The sequence below is a fragment of the Schistocerca americana genome, chromosome 3 (genome assembly GCF_021461395.2).
Source record: "Schistocerca americana isolate TAMUIC-IGC-003095 chromosome 3, iqSchAmer2.1, whole genome shotgun sequence".
NCBI lineage: Eukaryota > Metazoa > Arthropoda > Insecta > Orthoptera > Acrididae > Schistocerca > Schistocerca americana.
Window position 1 is genome coordinate 259,848,449 of NC_060121.1, and position 15,326 is coordinate 259,863,774.

Below are 15,326 nucleotides of genomic sequence, written 5' to 3' on the forward strand. Positions count from 1 at the left end.
GATAATAGAGTCGCAATGACAGTTCCATTTTGTACTTACGACTGATCTATGTCTTTAGCTTCCATTGACAATTAAATGATTGTAAATACTTACAAATAAATGAATCCAAAGTAACATAATTGTTGTAACATTTTCCTGAAAGGAAGTATTCCATTTCACAAGGAGGTATCATCCTTAGAACTATCCGCGAAATCCCTTTAACTATTTGTGTGATATGACAGTATCAGAACATGTCACCTAACAGCTAATAAGTGTGCTGATAATTTTGTTATAATGACTTAATATGCATATCAGTTGTATGCATGCATGTCATGCAAACAGATTTGTCTTGTTAACGCAAAATTCAGACTCTATAAACACTATTTCGTACCGCACTCCATAAGAACTGCAGTTAAACTGTGAAACATTCGTACTGAAAACTAAAGTAGAAATGTGGCAGTTAAAAATTATTTTGCATAACTATTATTTCCGTGAAATTAGAATACACTCTTCTCTTAGAACATTCTTTTCGTTGTACGTCGCTTCTTTGAATTATCTCTCATGAAATTCCACACAGCATCTTTTTCAAACTAGTGTATGATTTTTGCGTATTCTGCTTTATCATACAAATACATTCGAAGCATGGGACCAAAATTTTAACTCGACTTAGCATGTTGTTTGATAGCGATACCACGATCGATTGATGTTTCAGATTCCACCATTATGAAAGAGCACCAATATGTACCATTAGAATACTTCGTAAACATTATTTCGAAGAAGTTTTGCATGGCAAACGTCGGGTTGTAGCAAACGGAAGTCGAGACGGTTCAGATGGGAATTTCGTTTAGTGTACAATGGAAGTTAACTGGTACAAGTGTGAATCTGTCCATGGACGTCGCACGACTACGAATCTGTTTTTAACTCAAGCATATATTTACGATTTCTTAATTGAATCCGATGTCTTCCTTGCACAATAGTGTGTAAGCGTTAGTAAGATAATACAATCATCCACCAATAAAAATGTACGGAATTTTCAAATTAGCCGTTAACAGTACAAAACGTTTCTTATAGCGACTTGCATAAGGTGACTGAAATCTATTGTGTGTCTTGGCTAGGTTTCGTCTGCACCAACTTCCTACATTGACCATGTCTTCCGTAAAAGCTTTCACTAGTCTAAGTCAGTTTATACGATGATGCCAAACATCAGATCCGTATGCGAAACTGGACTGGGTGATCCTTTATAAATGACCTGAACGTTATGATAATCCTTTCGGTGTTCTAGAGACTAATGTGTTCCAAAATTCATATAGTAGTTCCTTTTCTGTTTAGCTGTGTAGGCGCTTGCTAGATATCGGAATGACGTATTTTCCTTTCACCATTTAAGGATAGTGTATGAACGTAGTACATCGCATTTTCATATATGTTTGTTTAGAGATTACACTCAGTTTTCCTAGCTTTCAAAATTGTTTTGTCGAGGTGGTGTATCTGAAGGAGAGCATTTTTGTCCCGAACCATGTCAGATATATACTGATATTGTATGTGGAGTCATATATGATCATTATTAACAGAATGAGCCACATGAAGAAGGAATTACTTTTCTTAAGTAATGTTAGTCATTTGACAAGTTTGTTCGTCGTGGTCTTCTACTCCTGACGTCAAGTTTTATTGGACATTTTGTGGATCTCATACTGTGAATTTGAGATTATGTTCGAACTAATATTTCGTCGTTAATATATTATCGTAAATGGATACTTAAACGACTTTAAATTTAGACTAAACGCCTACAATATGAGCAGCCTACATTGCACATCAAATTTCGAAACTTTTTTATCGTTCAGAACCATTAATACTGAATTCGGAATACATCTCACTTATAAACTGAGGTGATATGTCTGAGCAGGCACAGAACTGAGATGTGCTGCAAGGAAATTTTGGGTGTAAGAAGTTTATTAAAAGAATACTTTAGTTGATAGGGCACAGTCTGAGATATTAAGGACATGATAATTTGGCAATGGAAGAACGTGTGGACGGTAAAAATTACAGAGTTAGACCAAGGCTTGAATGCAGTAAGCAGGTGCAAATCGATGTAGGTTATAATAGTTATGTAGAGATGAAGAGGTTATCACAGGGTAGACTAGTGTGGAAACTGCACCCTGGCAGTCTTCAGACTCAGGATCACAAAACAATAATGGCTGATATGAACAATCAAAAACCTAATTCAAGGCTTCGTTCGTTTAGGACCATTAGATCCGGTTTTCTCTTCGTTGAACCATGGTGTACCACCTCCAGGACCAAATACCCGAGGCAGATCAAACGATGACGAGGACCGAGCCGAGTCCGGATCTGCCATTACTTTCTGACCGGCAGCCTCATCTTGTAGGCGCTCTTCCAGATCTCGCAGAGGCAGACGGTAGAATGGAAGCGATAGAAGACGGCCAGTGGCATGGCGACGTGCGTGATGATGGTCCACACCCAGAAGCCGTAGAAGCGCAGCTCGACGGGGTGGAAGTCGGCGCGCGAGTTCTGGAGGCGCGACACGGCCCAGAGCGCCATGTTGGTCACCAGCAGGAAGGTGACGAGCTGGCGGCCGGGCTTGGCGCGAGCCTGCGCGGGGTTGCCGCACCGCCGCCACCACGCGTCCAGGATGAACACCGTCTGCAGCGTGGTCTGCAGCAGCGCGCTCACCGACATCACCACCACGCCGGGCGCCGCGTCAGCGCCCGTGCCGGCCGAGAAGTAGCCCGCGATGATGGAGAAGAGCGTGTACACGTACAGTCCCGTCTGCGCCGTCACCAGCAGCATGTTGTCCAGCTCGAAGCGCCGGCACGTGTCGTATCTGGCCACGAGCAAACAGTCCCGTCACATGGAACAGTGGCTATATAGTTATATATATGGTGGTCCATTGATCACGACCGGGCCATATATCTCACGAAATAAGCGTCAAACGAAAAAACTGCAAAGAACGAAACTTGTCCAGTTTGAAGGGGGAAATCAGATGGCGCTATGGTTGGTCCGCTAGGTGGCGCTGCCATAGATCAAGCGGATATCAACTGTGTTTTTTTAAATAGGAACCCCCATTTTTATTACATATGCGTGTAGTACGTAAAGAAATATGAATGTTTTAGTTGGACCACTTTTTTCGCTTTGTGATAGATGGCGATGTAATAGCTACAAACGTATAAGTACGTGGTTTCACGTAACATTCCACAAGTGCGGACGGCATTTTCTTCGTGATACATTACCCATGTTAAAATGGACCGTTTACCAATTGCGAAAAAGGTCGATATCGTGTTGATGTATGGCTATTGTGATCAAAATGCCGAACGGGCGTGTGCTATGTATGCTGCTCGGTATCCTGGACGACATCATCCAAGTGTCCGGACTGTTCGCCGGGTAGTTACGTTATTTAAGGAAACAGGAAGTGTTCAGCCACATGTGAAACATCAACCACGACCTGCAACAAATGATGATCAAATAGGTGTCTTAGCTCCTGTCGCGGCTAATCGGCACATCACTAGCAGACAAATTGCGCGAGAATCTCAAAAACGTCGGTGTTGAGAATGCTACATCAACATCGATTGCACCCGTACCACATTTCTATGCACTGGGAATTGCATGGCGACGACTTTGAACGTCGTGTACAGTTCTGCCACTGGGCACAAGAGAAATTAAGGGACGATGACAGATTTTTTGCACGCGTTCTATTTAGCGACGAAGCGTCATTCACCAACAGCGGTAACGTAAACCGGCATAATATGCACTATTGGGCAACAGAAAATCCACGATGGCTACGACAAGTGGAACATCAGCGACCTTGGTGAGTTAACGTATGGTGCGGCATTATGGGAGGAAGGATAATTTGTCCGCCATGACAGAATGGCGATGTACTTCCAACATGATGGAATGTCCGCCACATAGCTCAGGTGCGGCTGAAGCGGTATTGAATAGCATATTGCATGACGGGTGGATGGCTCGCACATTCACCGGATCTGACGTCCCAGAATTTCTTTCTGTGGGGAAAGTTGAAGGATATTTACTATCGTGATCTACCGAAAACGCCTGACAACATTTGTCAGCGCATTGTCAATGCGTTTGCGAACATTACGGAAGGCGAAATACTCGCTGTTGACAGGAATGTCGTTACATGTATTGCCAAATGCATTGAGGTTGACAGACATCATTTTGAGCATTTATTGCATGAATGTGGTATTTACAGATAATCACGCTGTAAGAGCATGCGTTCTCAGAAATGATAAGTTCACAAAGGTACATGTATCACATTTTAACCACCGAAATAAAATGTTCAAACGTACCTACGTTCTGTATTTTAATTTAAAAAACCTACCTGTTAACAACTGTTCGTCTAACATTGTGAGCCATATGTTTGTGACTATTACAGCGCCATCTATCACAAAGTGAAGAAAGTAGTCAAACTAAAACATTCATATTTCTTTACCTACTACACGAATATGTAATAAAAATGGGGGTTCCTTTTTAAAAAAACGCAGTTGATATCCGTTTGACCTATGGCAGCGCCATCTAGCGGGCCAACCATAGCGCCATCTGGTTTCCCCCTTCAAGCTAGACAAGTTTCGTTCTTTGTAGTTTTTTCGTTTGACGCTTATTTCGTGAGATATTTGGCCCGGTCACGATCAATGGACCACCCTGTATGTATATACATATTATATATATATGACATTAGCCAGTAGCTGCTCGAAGCTGTGCAGTAATTTTGCGATCATGTAGCCATGGCGAAAGTCAGGTCCTGATAACACATGTTAATGTTGGCAGTGACCTGACTCAAATAAGACTGTCAATAGCTATGTATGGCTTTGTGGAGGCAACTTGATGTATTTTTGTGCAATACTGCTGATAGTTCTGTGCAACTATTTACACGTTTGGAAATGTGTCATGATTGGCTTGGTACCATTTGTGCTGTGATTGGCAGGGCACAGGTCGGTATGAATTTTATGGCGGCGCTGCCTGGCAAGCCATCTGGATGATATAGAGGGCACTGTTGTCCTCGTCTCGGCTCAGATAGAAGGCGATTAATCTTCTACATGAATTCTACAAGACAACAACCAGCAGGCTGGCAGACTCCACCAACTGTGACTGCATTGTGTGCAGCACAATGAGTGACTACATGATGTGGACGTCCGTGTGTCACTCATGCAGCCACAGAAAGTCATTGGGTTGCTTCTGTGGCAGTTATGTGTATTTAATATCCTATTGGTAGAATCTTCTTCATGCCTTCTCTGGTATTTCCTTTGCAACGTCTGTAATTAAGGTGTTCCCCTAGCTGACATAATCCTTGAGGGTTATTTTGTCTTCATTTATGGCGCAACGTGACTAACAGAAGCGATCAATTGATAGAGTAGAACCTGAGGCGCGGAAGAAGATGAGATGTATTCAGGTCACAAAACTCTTCGTCTGCTTCGATTCCTTGAATGCTCTTCAGCATATACATCAACTGCGCCCAGATTAAGAAAATCTAAGACGTACTTCTATGCCTTCAATGGCTGGGGAAGATGGGGGGCACTCTGCTGGATGCTAGAATACTTGGGAATTCAGAGACTCTAATTAGCAGATGTAGCACCTAAGGAGGCATGTACTGATAATCTAGTGGTTCAATTTGTGGTCCCCTCATATGCTATCACCTCTTTGGCGAGGTAAAGAGTCATGTGTAGAAGCAAACAAGAGTTGCTGTAAGTAATTCATGTTAAAATGTAGATAATAAAATCAACAAATCATCTGTGGCGTACCTTCTTCTGGTCACACAGGCGAGATGCAATCATCTTCTCCCGACTAAATACACTGTCCGATTAAATGTGATTGGACAGCTATTAGTGGTCATTAATAGAAGATGTGTCGACTCTTCACCTTTATGATGGAGTGAACTCTGCTGTGGACACTTTCAATGATATATCTGAATATCTGTCAAATAATGGCAGCCCATTCTTCCTCAATAGCAGGAATGATAGAAGGTAAGGTCATTGGATGTTGGGAGAAATTCGGAATCGACGTCCTCACTCATCCCAGAGGTATATTCCGCTGGGTCAAGTCCGGAGACTGGGTAGGCAAGTCCATTTCAGGAGAGTTATTGTCCACAAACCATCGCCTCGCAGATGGTGCTTTATGAGAAGTTGCACTTATAGGCTGATACAAACAATTATAGCCTCTGAGCTGCTCTACTGTACACAACACAGTTCTGTAAAATGTGTTCAAACTTTTCCGCGTTTAGGGTTTTGTTAAGCACAATTTGCAGACCAAGTCCTAACAACGAAATACACTCCAGTACTACAACACCAGTTTTTTCATGCACTGCTGTTGGCACTACACGTAATGGCAGATAACTTTCCCCATGCACGCTAATCCTCCCATCGAATTATCACAGGCTATAGAGTGATTCATCTCTGGAACCACTCTTTGCCAGTCATCCACCGTTCTGTGGCGCTGATTTGTACACCACCTCAAGTGTCACTTATCACTGGCTACAAAGATTTGTGGCTTATGAGGAGCTGTTTGGTCATTGTTCCCCATCCTCTATAACTCTCCATGCACAGTCATTGTGCTAACTTGTCCGTCAATACATGAGGTCTGAGTGGGCTTGGCTTAGCTATGGTTGTTTGTTCACATTTCCAGTTCACAATGTCATCACCAACAGCCGACTTGGGAAGCCTTAGAAAGGTTGAAATCTCCGTGTTGTGTCTTTTACTCAGTTGACATCCAATGACTAGTCCACGTAGGAAGTCACTCTTCTTTCCTGACGCACCTAGTCTCCTGTTATTACTTCTCTATTGACAACACAATACTCACCGCCTCCTTTTATAGACGGGTTTGCGCCTCTCGTGACATCTAATGGTCAATTCTGTATTACATCAAGGAGTTTGGTCACTTTTGATCAGACAGTGTATAGAACACAGTCTGATGATTGACTTTATGTTATATTAAGACAAGAAAGCAATGGCTAAAACACCTGCTGAACTATCCTCTATTTCATCAGACATCAAGGGATTCAGGGTTCGGTGAAATGTTAGATTTGGTCTATGTAATATCGGGAAGGAGTTTCTAATGTGTTGACAGGATAGCTGACTCATCCAACTTTTTTTCTAGTGATTAGTCAGTCACATATTACCACTTCCTTATTTTAAGTTTCTTATTGTCTTGTTTTCCAACAATTTTAAATCGTACAATAATAAAACTACCGAATTTCACACTTTGAGTAATAGTGTGAATGTGAGGGTTGATGTGAGCGAGAATGGAAGTTAGGGCATGGGCTTTAATTTTTTTTTTCAAGTAGTAGGCGTATTAACCTCTTTCGTCTCTATTTTAGGAAGAGGGCTAATAACTCCACAGTTGAGCAGACTTGCCCATCCACATACAAATACACATATTCTAGTCTGCGAGATCACTAAATACGGCCAGGTACCATTCTGCATCCAAATTCTACCGTTTGGATTCTTCATGAGATGACAGTGGTGAGTAACTGCGCAATAACCGTTCCTAGAGAACAGATAGAGCATGTTATTCCGTATGTGTAGACAGTGACATAACTGAGGGAAATGAAAGGGTGAAATAATGTACCAAAACATAGCTTTACTTTCAGAAGCACCAGAGTGGTTCCCTGACTTAAAATTACAATCGAATAAGTAACATAACATCTAATTTTTCATTCATTTATTTATTGCTGACGTATATGGTGTTGCCTGTTGCCCAACGGCCACCTCTCAAGGCGCCAGACGGGGAAACGATTGCTAGGTATGGACGATGCTTGTGGGATGAATACCCAGGATGGATAAAAACAAGCAACACTACTTTTCAGTTTTAGTACTGAAATACGAAAGGCTAAAGAAAAAGAATCTTAAGACAACATTACCTAGTTCTCTCGGTTAAAGCTTGTTATAGCAGCTGGGGGCTAAATTGTATCAGCATTATGAAACAGAAACATATGAAATCGTGTCACAGACAGCAGAGACTTACATGGTGTAGAGCGAGACCACAGGGACATTGGGTGGTATTCTGTGCTGTTCAGCGGTGAGTCTCTTTCCTGTTTGTGGGCGTTAAGTCGCCACCAAAGTGACTGTAGACAACCTGGTGAAAGGTCACAACAAGCAGCGATTCTCGAAACCCATACCACTACAGTTTCTTGAGTCACGGTGCGGAGAGCACGGTATCCTGCAGAGTAACACGCGATCGTACGCCCATGGAAACATGAGATGTATTCCAGCAGAAAAACTCTTCGTGTGCTCCGACTCCCTGAGCGACCTCCAACCGATGCTACACTTGTGAGCAATAGTGAAGTCATCCAGAACCCTGGACGTCCTTCTGTGTCTACAATGGCTGGGGAAAGAGTGCTTGTTTGTTACTTGTTGAAGGCATGCTGAACGCACGCCACTATATGGCTAGAATGGTAAATCCTGTTTTCACACCTTTCATCACAAGAGAGCGTATTCCAACAGGGCAATGCGTGATCCCACATTACCGTTCACACAAAAAACGCCTTGAGGAATGTACGGATTCTTGACTGGCCCACCCAGTCCCCTGATTTGTCAGTATGTCTAGGATGCGATGGGAAGATGTTTATCTTCATACCAGGCTCCAGCCATCAATCTGTGAACTGACACAGTATGCGATTCAGGCATTGTAAGGAAATACTCAGGATGACATTTTGAGGGCATTTGCTTTCCTGTCACAAAGCAAAGAAGAGTTTATCCGTTTTAATCATTGAATACCCGTTATGTGATGAACATCTTCTCGAAGCCTGTAAACATCTGACTGATGCTTCATGGTGTAACACGTTCCATTTCCGTCAGTGTGTTTTACCATGAGCATGAAAACAATGATGCCGAGTGCTCTCAATACTATCATCATCACTATCATCTTCCCTTTTCGAATTCATACCATAGTAGAGGCACTACGAGGTGTACGAGGTAAGTAACGAGACTGACAACGCAGCGAGCGATCTGGCATCGCTGCATGGCTCTACTTATATAGACTGGTGTGTCAATCCCCTCTAGATGCTCAGTACGAGTTTCAACTTCGTACAGCCATCACGTGATTTTTGAGAGCGCCATCAGTGAAGTTGTGTTTTTGTTATGTCTTACGAAAATACACTCCTGGAAATTGAAATAAGAACACCGTGAATTCATTGTCCCAGGAAGGAGAAACTTTATTGACACATTCCTGGGGTCAGATACATCACATGATCACACTGACAGAACCACAGGCACAAAGACACAGGCAACAGAGCATGCACAATGTCGGCACTAGTACAGTGTATATCCACCTTTCGCAGCAATGCAGGCTGCTATTCTCCCATGGAGACGATCGTAGAGATGCTGGATGTAGTCCTGTGGAACGGCTTGCCATGCCATTTCCACCTGGCGCTTCAGTTGGACCAGCGTTCGTGCTGGACGTGCAGACCGCGTGAGACGACGCTTCATCCAGTCCCAAACATGCTCAATGGGGGACAGATCCGGAGATCTAGCTGGCCAGGGTAGTTGACTTACACCTTCTAGAGCACGTTGTGTGGCACGGGATACATGCGGACGTGCATTGTCCTGTTGGAACAGCAAGTTCCCTTGCCGGTCTAGGAATGGTAGAACGATGGGTTCGATGACGGTTTGGATGTACCGTGCACTATTCAGTGTCCCCTCGACGATCACCAGTGGTGTACGGCCAGTGTAGGAGATCGCTCCCCACACCATGATGCCGGGTGTTGGCCCTGTGTGCCTCGGTCGTATGCAGTCCTGATTGTGGCGCTCACCTGCACGGCGCCAAACACGCATACGACCATCATTGGCACCAAGGCAGAAGCGACTCTCATCGCTGAAGACGACACGTCTCCATTCGTCCCTCCATTCACGCCTGTCGCGACACCACTGGAGGCGGGCTGCACGATGTTGGGGCGTGAGCGGAAGACGGCCTAACGGTGTGCGGGACCGTAGCCCAGCTTCATGGAGACGGTTGCGAATGGTCCTCGCCGATACCCCAGGAGCAACAGTGTCCCTAATTTGCTGGGAAGTGGCGGTGCGGTCCGCTACGGCACTGCGTAGGATCCTACGGTCTTGGCGTGCATCCGTGCGTCGCTGCGGTCCGGTCCCAGGTCAACGGGCACGTGCACCTTCCGCCGACCACTGGCGACAACATCGATGTACTGTGGAGACCTCACGCCGCACGTGTTGAGCAATTCGGCGGTACGTCCACCCGGCCTCCCGCATGCCCACTATACGCCCTCGCTCAAAGTCCGTCAACTGCACATACGGTTCACGTCCACGCTGTCGCGGCATGCTACCAGTGTTAAAGACTGCGATGGAGCTCCGTATGCCACGGCAAACTGGCTGACACTGACGGCGGCGGTGCACAAATGCTGCGCAGCTAGCGCCATTCGACGGCCAACACCGCGGTCCCTGGTGTGTCTGCTGTGCCGTGCGTGTGATCATTGCTTGTACAGCCCTCTCGCAGTGTCCGGAGCAAGTATGGTGGGTCTGACACACCGGTGTCAATGTGTTCTTTTTTCCATTTCCAGGAGTGTATAACAGTGGAATTCAGAGCAACGTTATGCCACCAATTTTTGTGTGAAACATGGCGAGTCCACGAGTGTGACCAAGTTCAAACAGACCTGTCGGGAACATTTCTCATCAAGGGCACAGGCTTTTCGCTGGCACAAATCATTTTTGGAAGGTCGAGAACACTTTGGAGATGAACTTCACTGAGGGAGATCTTCAACTTGAAAAACCGTCGAAATCGTCGAACGCGTGCGTGTTTTTGTGAGATCAGGCCCACGTTTAAAAATAAGGAAATGGGCGACCTATTTAGATGCTGCATCATGACAACGCTCGATGTTACACGGCCACTTCCATCACTGAATTTTTGACCTCTAAAGGCATTCCTCTTGTTTCACAGCCCCTCTATTCACCTTAGCTGAGTCCGTGTGACTGTTTTCTTTTCCCTAAATTGAAAAATGTCTTAAAAACATGTCATTTTGGGACTCTACAGAACGTTCAAAAGTATGTGACCGACATGTTAAAGGCCCTACCAGATGACACCTTTCAGCGCTGCTGCCAAGACAGGGACTGACGAGTACACCGGTGCATAACTGCCGAAGGGAACTACTTTGAAGAAGACAATATTGTTGTCCGAAAAAAATAAAAACTTTCGTCGATAAAAAATCAATCTCGTTACTTCCTTAACACACCTCGCATTTGGCCTAACATGCCAATAAAGAAATTATTTGTTGCTCAAGAATTTCTTTTAATTTGGCTATTTGATGGTCTCGACCGTAAACGGCCAATAGGAAAAAATTGTTTTTTTCACTTTAACTTCGTTTCACTTAACTAGTAATATCGTAGACGAATTACGGAAAACATAATGGACCGCCGTTAAACAGCTTCATAGTGCTGTTTTCACATAAAGTATTAAATATGGGAACAATCAATTTACAGAACGGAAAGGTGTGAAAATGAATTTGTTTTGCCACTGTACAGTAGGTGTGGAAGCAAGCGAAATTTACCAAATTGTAGTTCAGTTTGGAGAATGGGCGTCGATTGCAATTACTGCATTGCGGGAACGCGAACACTTGGCGGGAAAGCGTGTGAGTAAATTCCATACGTGAACGGAATTCTGTAGCGACGCCAAGTGGGAATGGCTGCCGAGTTATTGCCGAGGTGTTTGCAGTGGCGGTGTTTGCTTCATTTCCAATCTTGCCGCCGTTGGCATTAATTACGATCGGACAATATTGGGATTTGGCAAAACTACGCGTTGCTATGAACTCGAAGTATGCGGTTAACAACATTACAGCCTGTTAGTGCTATCTCGAGTCACGTACTCGGAGCACTCAATGTTTCTGTGCTATATTCAGACACAATAGTAGACATTACGCAGCTGTGTCACCGTGATAAAAGCTTTCGGTTTCTAGCAAGTTTTTATCGCCAAGTTTCTGTATTATTTGCGATCCGAGACTGCCAAATAAAAAACTTGTTACTGACACAGATACATAGTACAATAGTTTACTAAGTTCAAGATGTTACTGCTGTTGATAGGAGAGGAAAAATTAGTTTGAAGTTGTCTCACTCTTACTGCATTGACAGTTTTTTGGCTGCACAGTCAAACCATTTCCTTCTACTCCTATATCTTTATTTCTTCAGGGCAGGAATGTTTAAATCTGGTCAAATATTTAACTAGCTCTTTCACCATGCAGTAATTACCTATAAGTTTCCTTTATTACTTGCTTGTTCAGTATTTGATGAAGCAGGTAAAGCAAGTGATCAGTTTTATTGATATCATACATGTGAACTGTGGTCTGCCTGAGAAATACAACAAAACGATTGTTTCACTTAGAAATAAATATTTCTCAAGTTCGCCGAACGGGGGGAGGGGGGGGGGGCGTGATCGCTAACGCTTAATCCGTTAGGAGCGGAGTTATAGTCCTCATCCTTCCAAATTATTTATGCCTCTTGTAGTTTTCGTAAAGAGGAAGTTTCCCTATACTTTTCCGACTAATCTGATATTCCGTGTTTAATGATCTCGACGTAGGCGGTACGTTAAAGCAGACCTGTATTCCCATCTGCTCGTGCGAGCTGGTTTGCGGTCACGACTCTACTGTGAGGAATCGGCAAGCTCACGGCGAGGAATCGAAGGGGACGAGAAGGGGAGGTGAGGACGAGTAGGAACAAAGCTCGACACGAGAGATTTTTGTCCACGAGTATATTCTGCAGAGGCTAATACACTAAGTGATCAAAAGTATCGGGACGCCTGGCTGAAAATGACTTACATATTCATGTCGCCCTCCATCGGTAATGCTGGAATTCAGTATGGTGTTGACCCACCCTTAGCCTTGATGACAGCTTCCACTCTCGCGCGCATACGTTCGATGACGTGCTGGAAGGTTTCTTGGGGAATGGCAGCCAATTCTTCACGGAGCGCTGCATTGAAGAGAGGTATCGATGTCGGTCGGTGAGGCCTGGCACGAAGTCTGCGTTCCAAAACATCCCACAGGTGTTCTATAAGATCCAGGTCAGGACTCTGTATAGGCGAGTCCATCACATGTTATTGTGAACCACTCCGCCACAGGCTGTGCATTATGAACAGGTGCTCGATTGTGTTGAACGATGCAATCGTCGTCGCCGAATTGCTCTTCAGCAGTGTGAAGCAGGAAGGTGCTTCAAACATGAATGTACGTCTGTGCTGTGATAGTGCCACGCAAAACAACAAGGGTCCAAGCCCCCTCAATGATTTTGCTATTGGCACCAGACACGCCGGCAGATGACATTCACCGGGCATTCGCCATAACCACACCCTTCCACCGGATCGCCACATTGTGTACCGCCACATTGTGTACCGTGATTCGTTACTCCACACAACGTTTTTCCACTCTTGAATCGCCCAATGTTTACGCTCTGTACAACAAGCGAGGCGTCGTTTGGTATTTACCGGCGTGATATGTGGCTTATGAGCAGCCGCTCCACCATGAAATCCAAGTTTTCTCACCTCCCGCCTAACGGTCATAGTACTTGCAGTAGATCCTGATGTAGTTTGGAATTCCTGTGTGATTGTCTGGGTAGATGTCTGCCTATTACATATTTCGACCCTCATCAGCGGTCGTCGGTTTCTGCCAGTCAACAGACGAGGTCGGGCTGTACGCTTTAGTGCTGTACGTACCCTGCACATTTCCACTTCACTATCACATCGGAAACAATGGACCTAGGGATGTTCAGGAGTGTGGAAACTTCCGAAAGATAGCGTAGCTGCAGGATCGTTTCAAAATGGCGTTTGTGGGTGATGTACGGTACAAGCGAAGTGCACTCATTGAACTTCACTGCAGAGAAAGAAACTGTGGGGAATACTGACCAACGCTTGTGCAAAGTCTACGGAGCATCTGCTGTCGACAGAAGTACAGTTAGTCACTGGGCACGGAGGGTGAGGTCATGAGAAGGCGGTTCGGCGGAGCTCCGCGATTTATAGCGGTCGGGAGGCCATCCACAGCTGTCAGACCTGACATGCTGCAGCGAGCTGATGTCATTTGCGAGGACAGACGCATTACGACTCGGCAGTTAGCGCTGCGTCTGTCAATCACAAGCCGGCCGTTGTGGCCGAGCGGTTCTGGGCGCTTCAGTCTGGAACCGCAGGACCACTACGGTCGCAGGTTCGTATCATGCCTCGGGCGTGGATGTGTGTGATGTCCTTAGGTTAGTCAGGTTTAAGTAGTTCTAAGTTCTAGGGGACTGATGACCTCAGATGTTAAGTCCCATAGTGCTCAGAGCCATTTTTTTTTTTTTTTTTGTCAATCACACAAGCTCCCAAACAGGGTTTGAAATGTTGTGTGATGTTGGTGTCTATGAGGGTACTTGTTTTCGTATAGCTGTGCTGCCTCTTGAGTGTTTCCATCTGCTTGGCAGTATACAAACATCATCTCGACATGAATACCAGACCATTCTGCTGCTTACAGTAGCTGCGTCAATGACACAGCCTGCAACACGCTGGGAAAATACGGCACGTGGTCGGAGTAACTTTCATTCGTCAGCACCATCTACTGTGGAAACGGTGCATTTCCGGACACATTTCAGAGGACCTTTTCCCCTCCAATCCCAGTCAGGATGCGTCCCAGCAGTTTGTCGATTTTATTAATGTTCACCCAGCATATTGCTTCCTACTACGTACGTACACGACCTGACAAAAACCGCGAAGCATTCAGAAGGAGAGGTCGAAACCAAATGACTCTTCAGGGGTTGAGGGGGTATGCGAAGTTACTTCAGTGGTTAAAAACTTGAGTAAAATGGACAAAGGACTTGGCAGTAAAAGCCCATTAATCATTGTGACGGCGCACGTCCTCTGGTCTGTGTATATGCACTGATTCTGTTGGGTTGTGCCAACACCTGAGGTAAGCTGGCCAACAACTGTTGTAACTGATCCTTGATATCTGGATAGTGGCATTAGGACGGAGGTGACATCGCAACTCTAATCACAGATACTGTATCAGAGATAAAAAAAATGGTTCAGATGGCTCTGAGCACTATGGAATTTAACATCTGAGATCATCAGTACTCTAGAACTTGGAACTACTTAAACCTAAGGACATCACACACATCCATGCCCGAGGCTGGATTCAAACCTTCGACCGTAGCGGTTGCGCGGTTCCAGACTGTAGCATCTAGAACCGCATGGACACACCGGACGGCCAATCAGAGACAGATCTGGGGATCTTTCTGGCCACGGGAATACTTAAACATCATGCAGACAGTGCATGAAGTAGCATGTTTCGACAAATGCTACCCTGAAACTTCCTGGCAGATTAAAACTGTGTGCCGGACCGAGACTCGAACTCGGGACCTTTGCCTTTCGCGGGCAAG

At 44.9% G+C, this 15,326-nt stretch overlaps 1 protein-coding gene across 1 annotated transcript in view; it reads right to left on the reverse strand.

Moving 5' to 3' along the window:
* Window positions 1–1,673: 1,673 nt before the first annotated feature.
* Window positions 1,674–15,326, reverse strand: part of LOC124605581 (proton channel OtopLc-like) — a 111,755-nt gene continuing 98,102 nt past the window's right edge. The window contains exon 10 of the mRNA XM_047137363.1: window positions 1,674–2,815. Coding sequence (XP_046993319.1) covers window positions 2,329–2,815 — 487 coding nt within the window. The 3' untranslated portion in view covers window positions 1,674–2,328. The remainder of the gene's footprint in view (window positions 2,816–15,326) is intronic.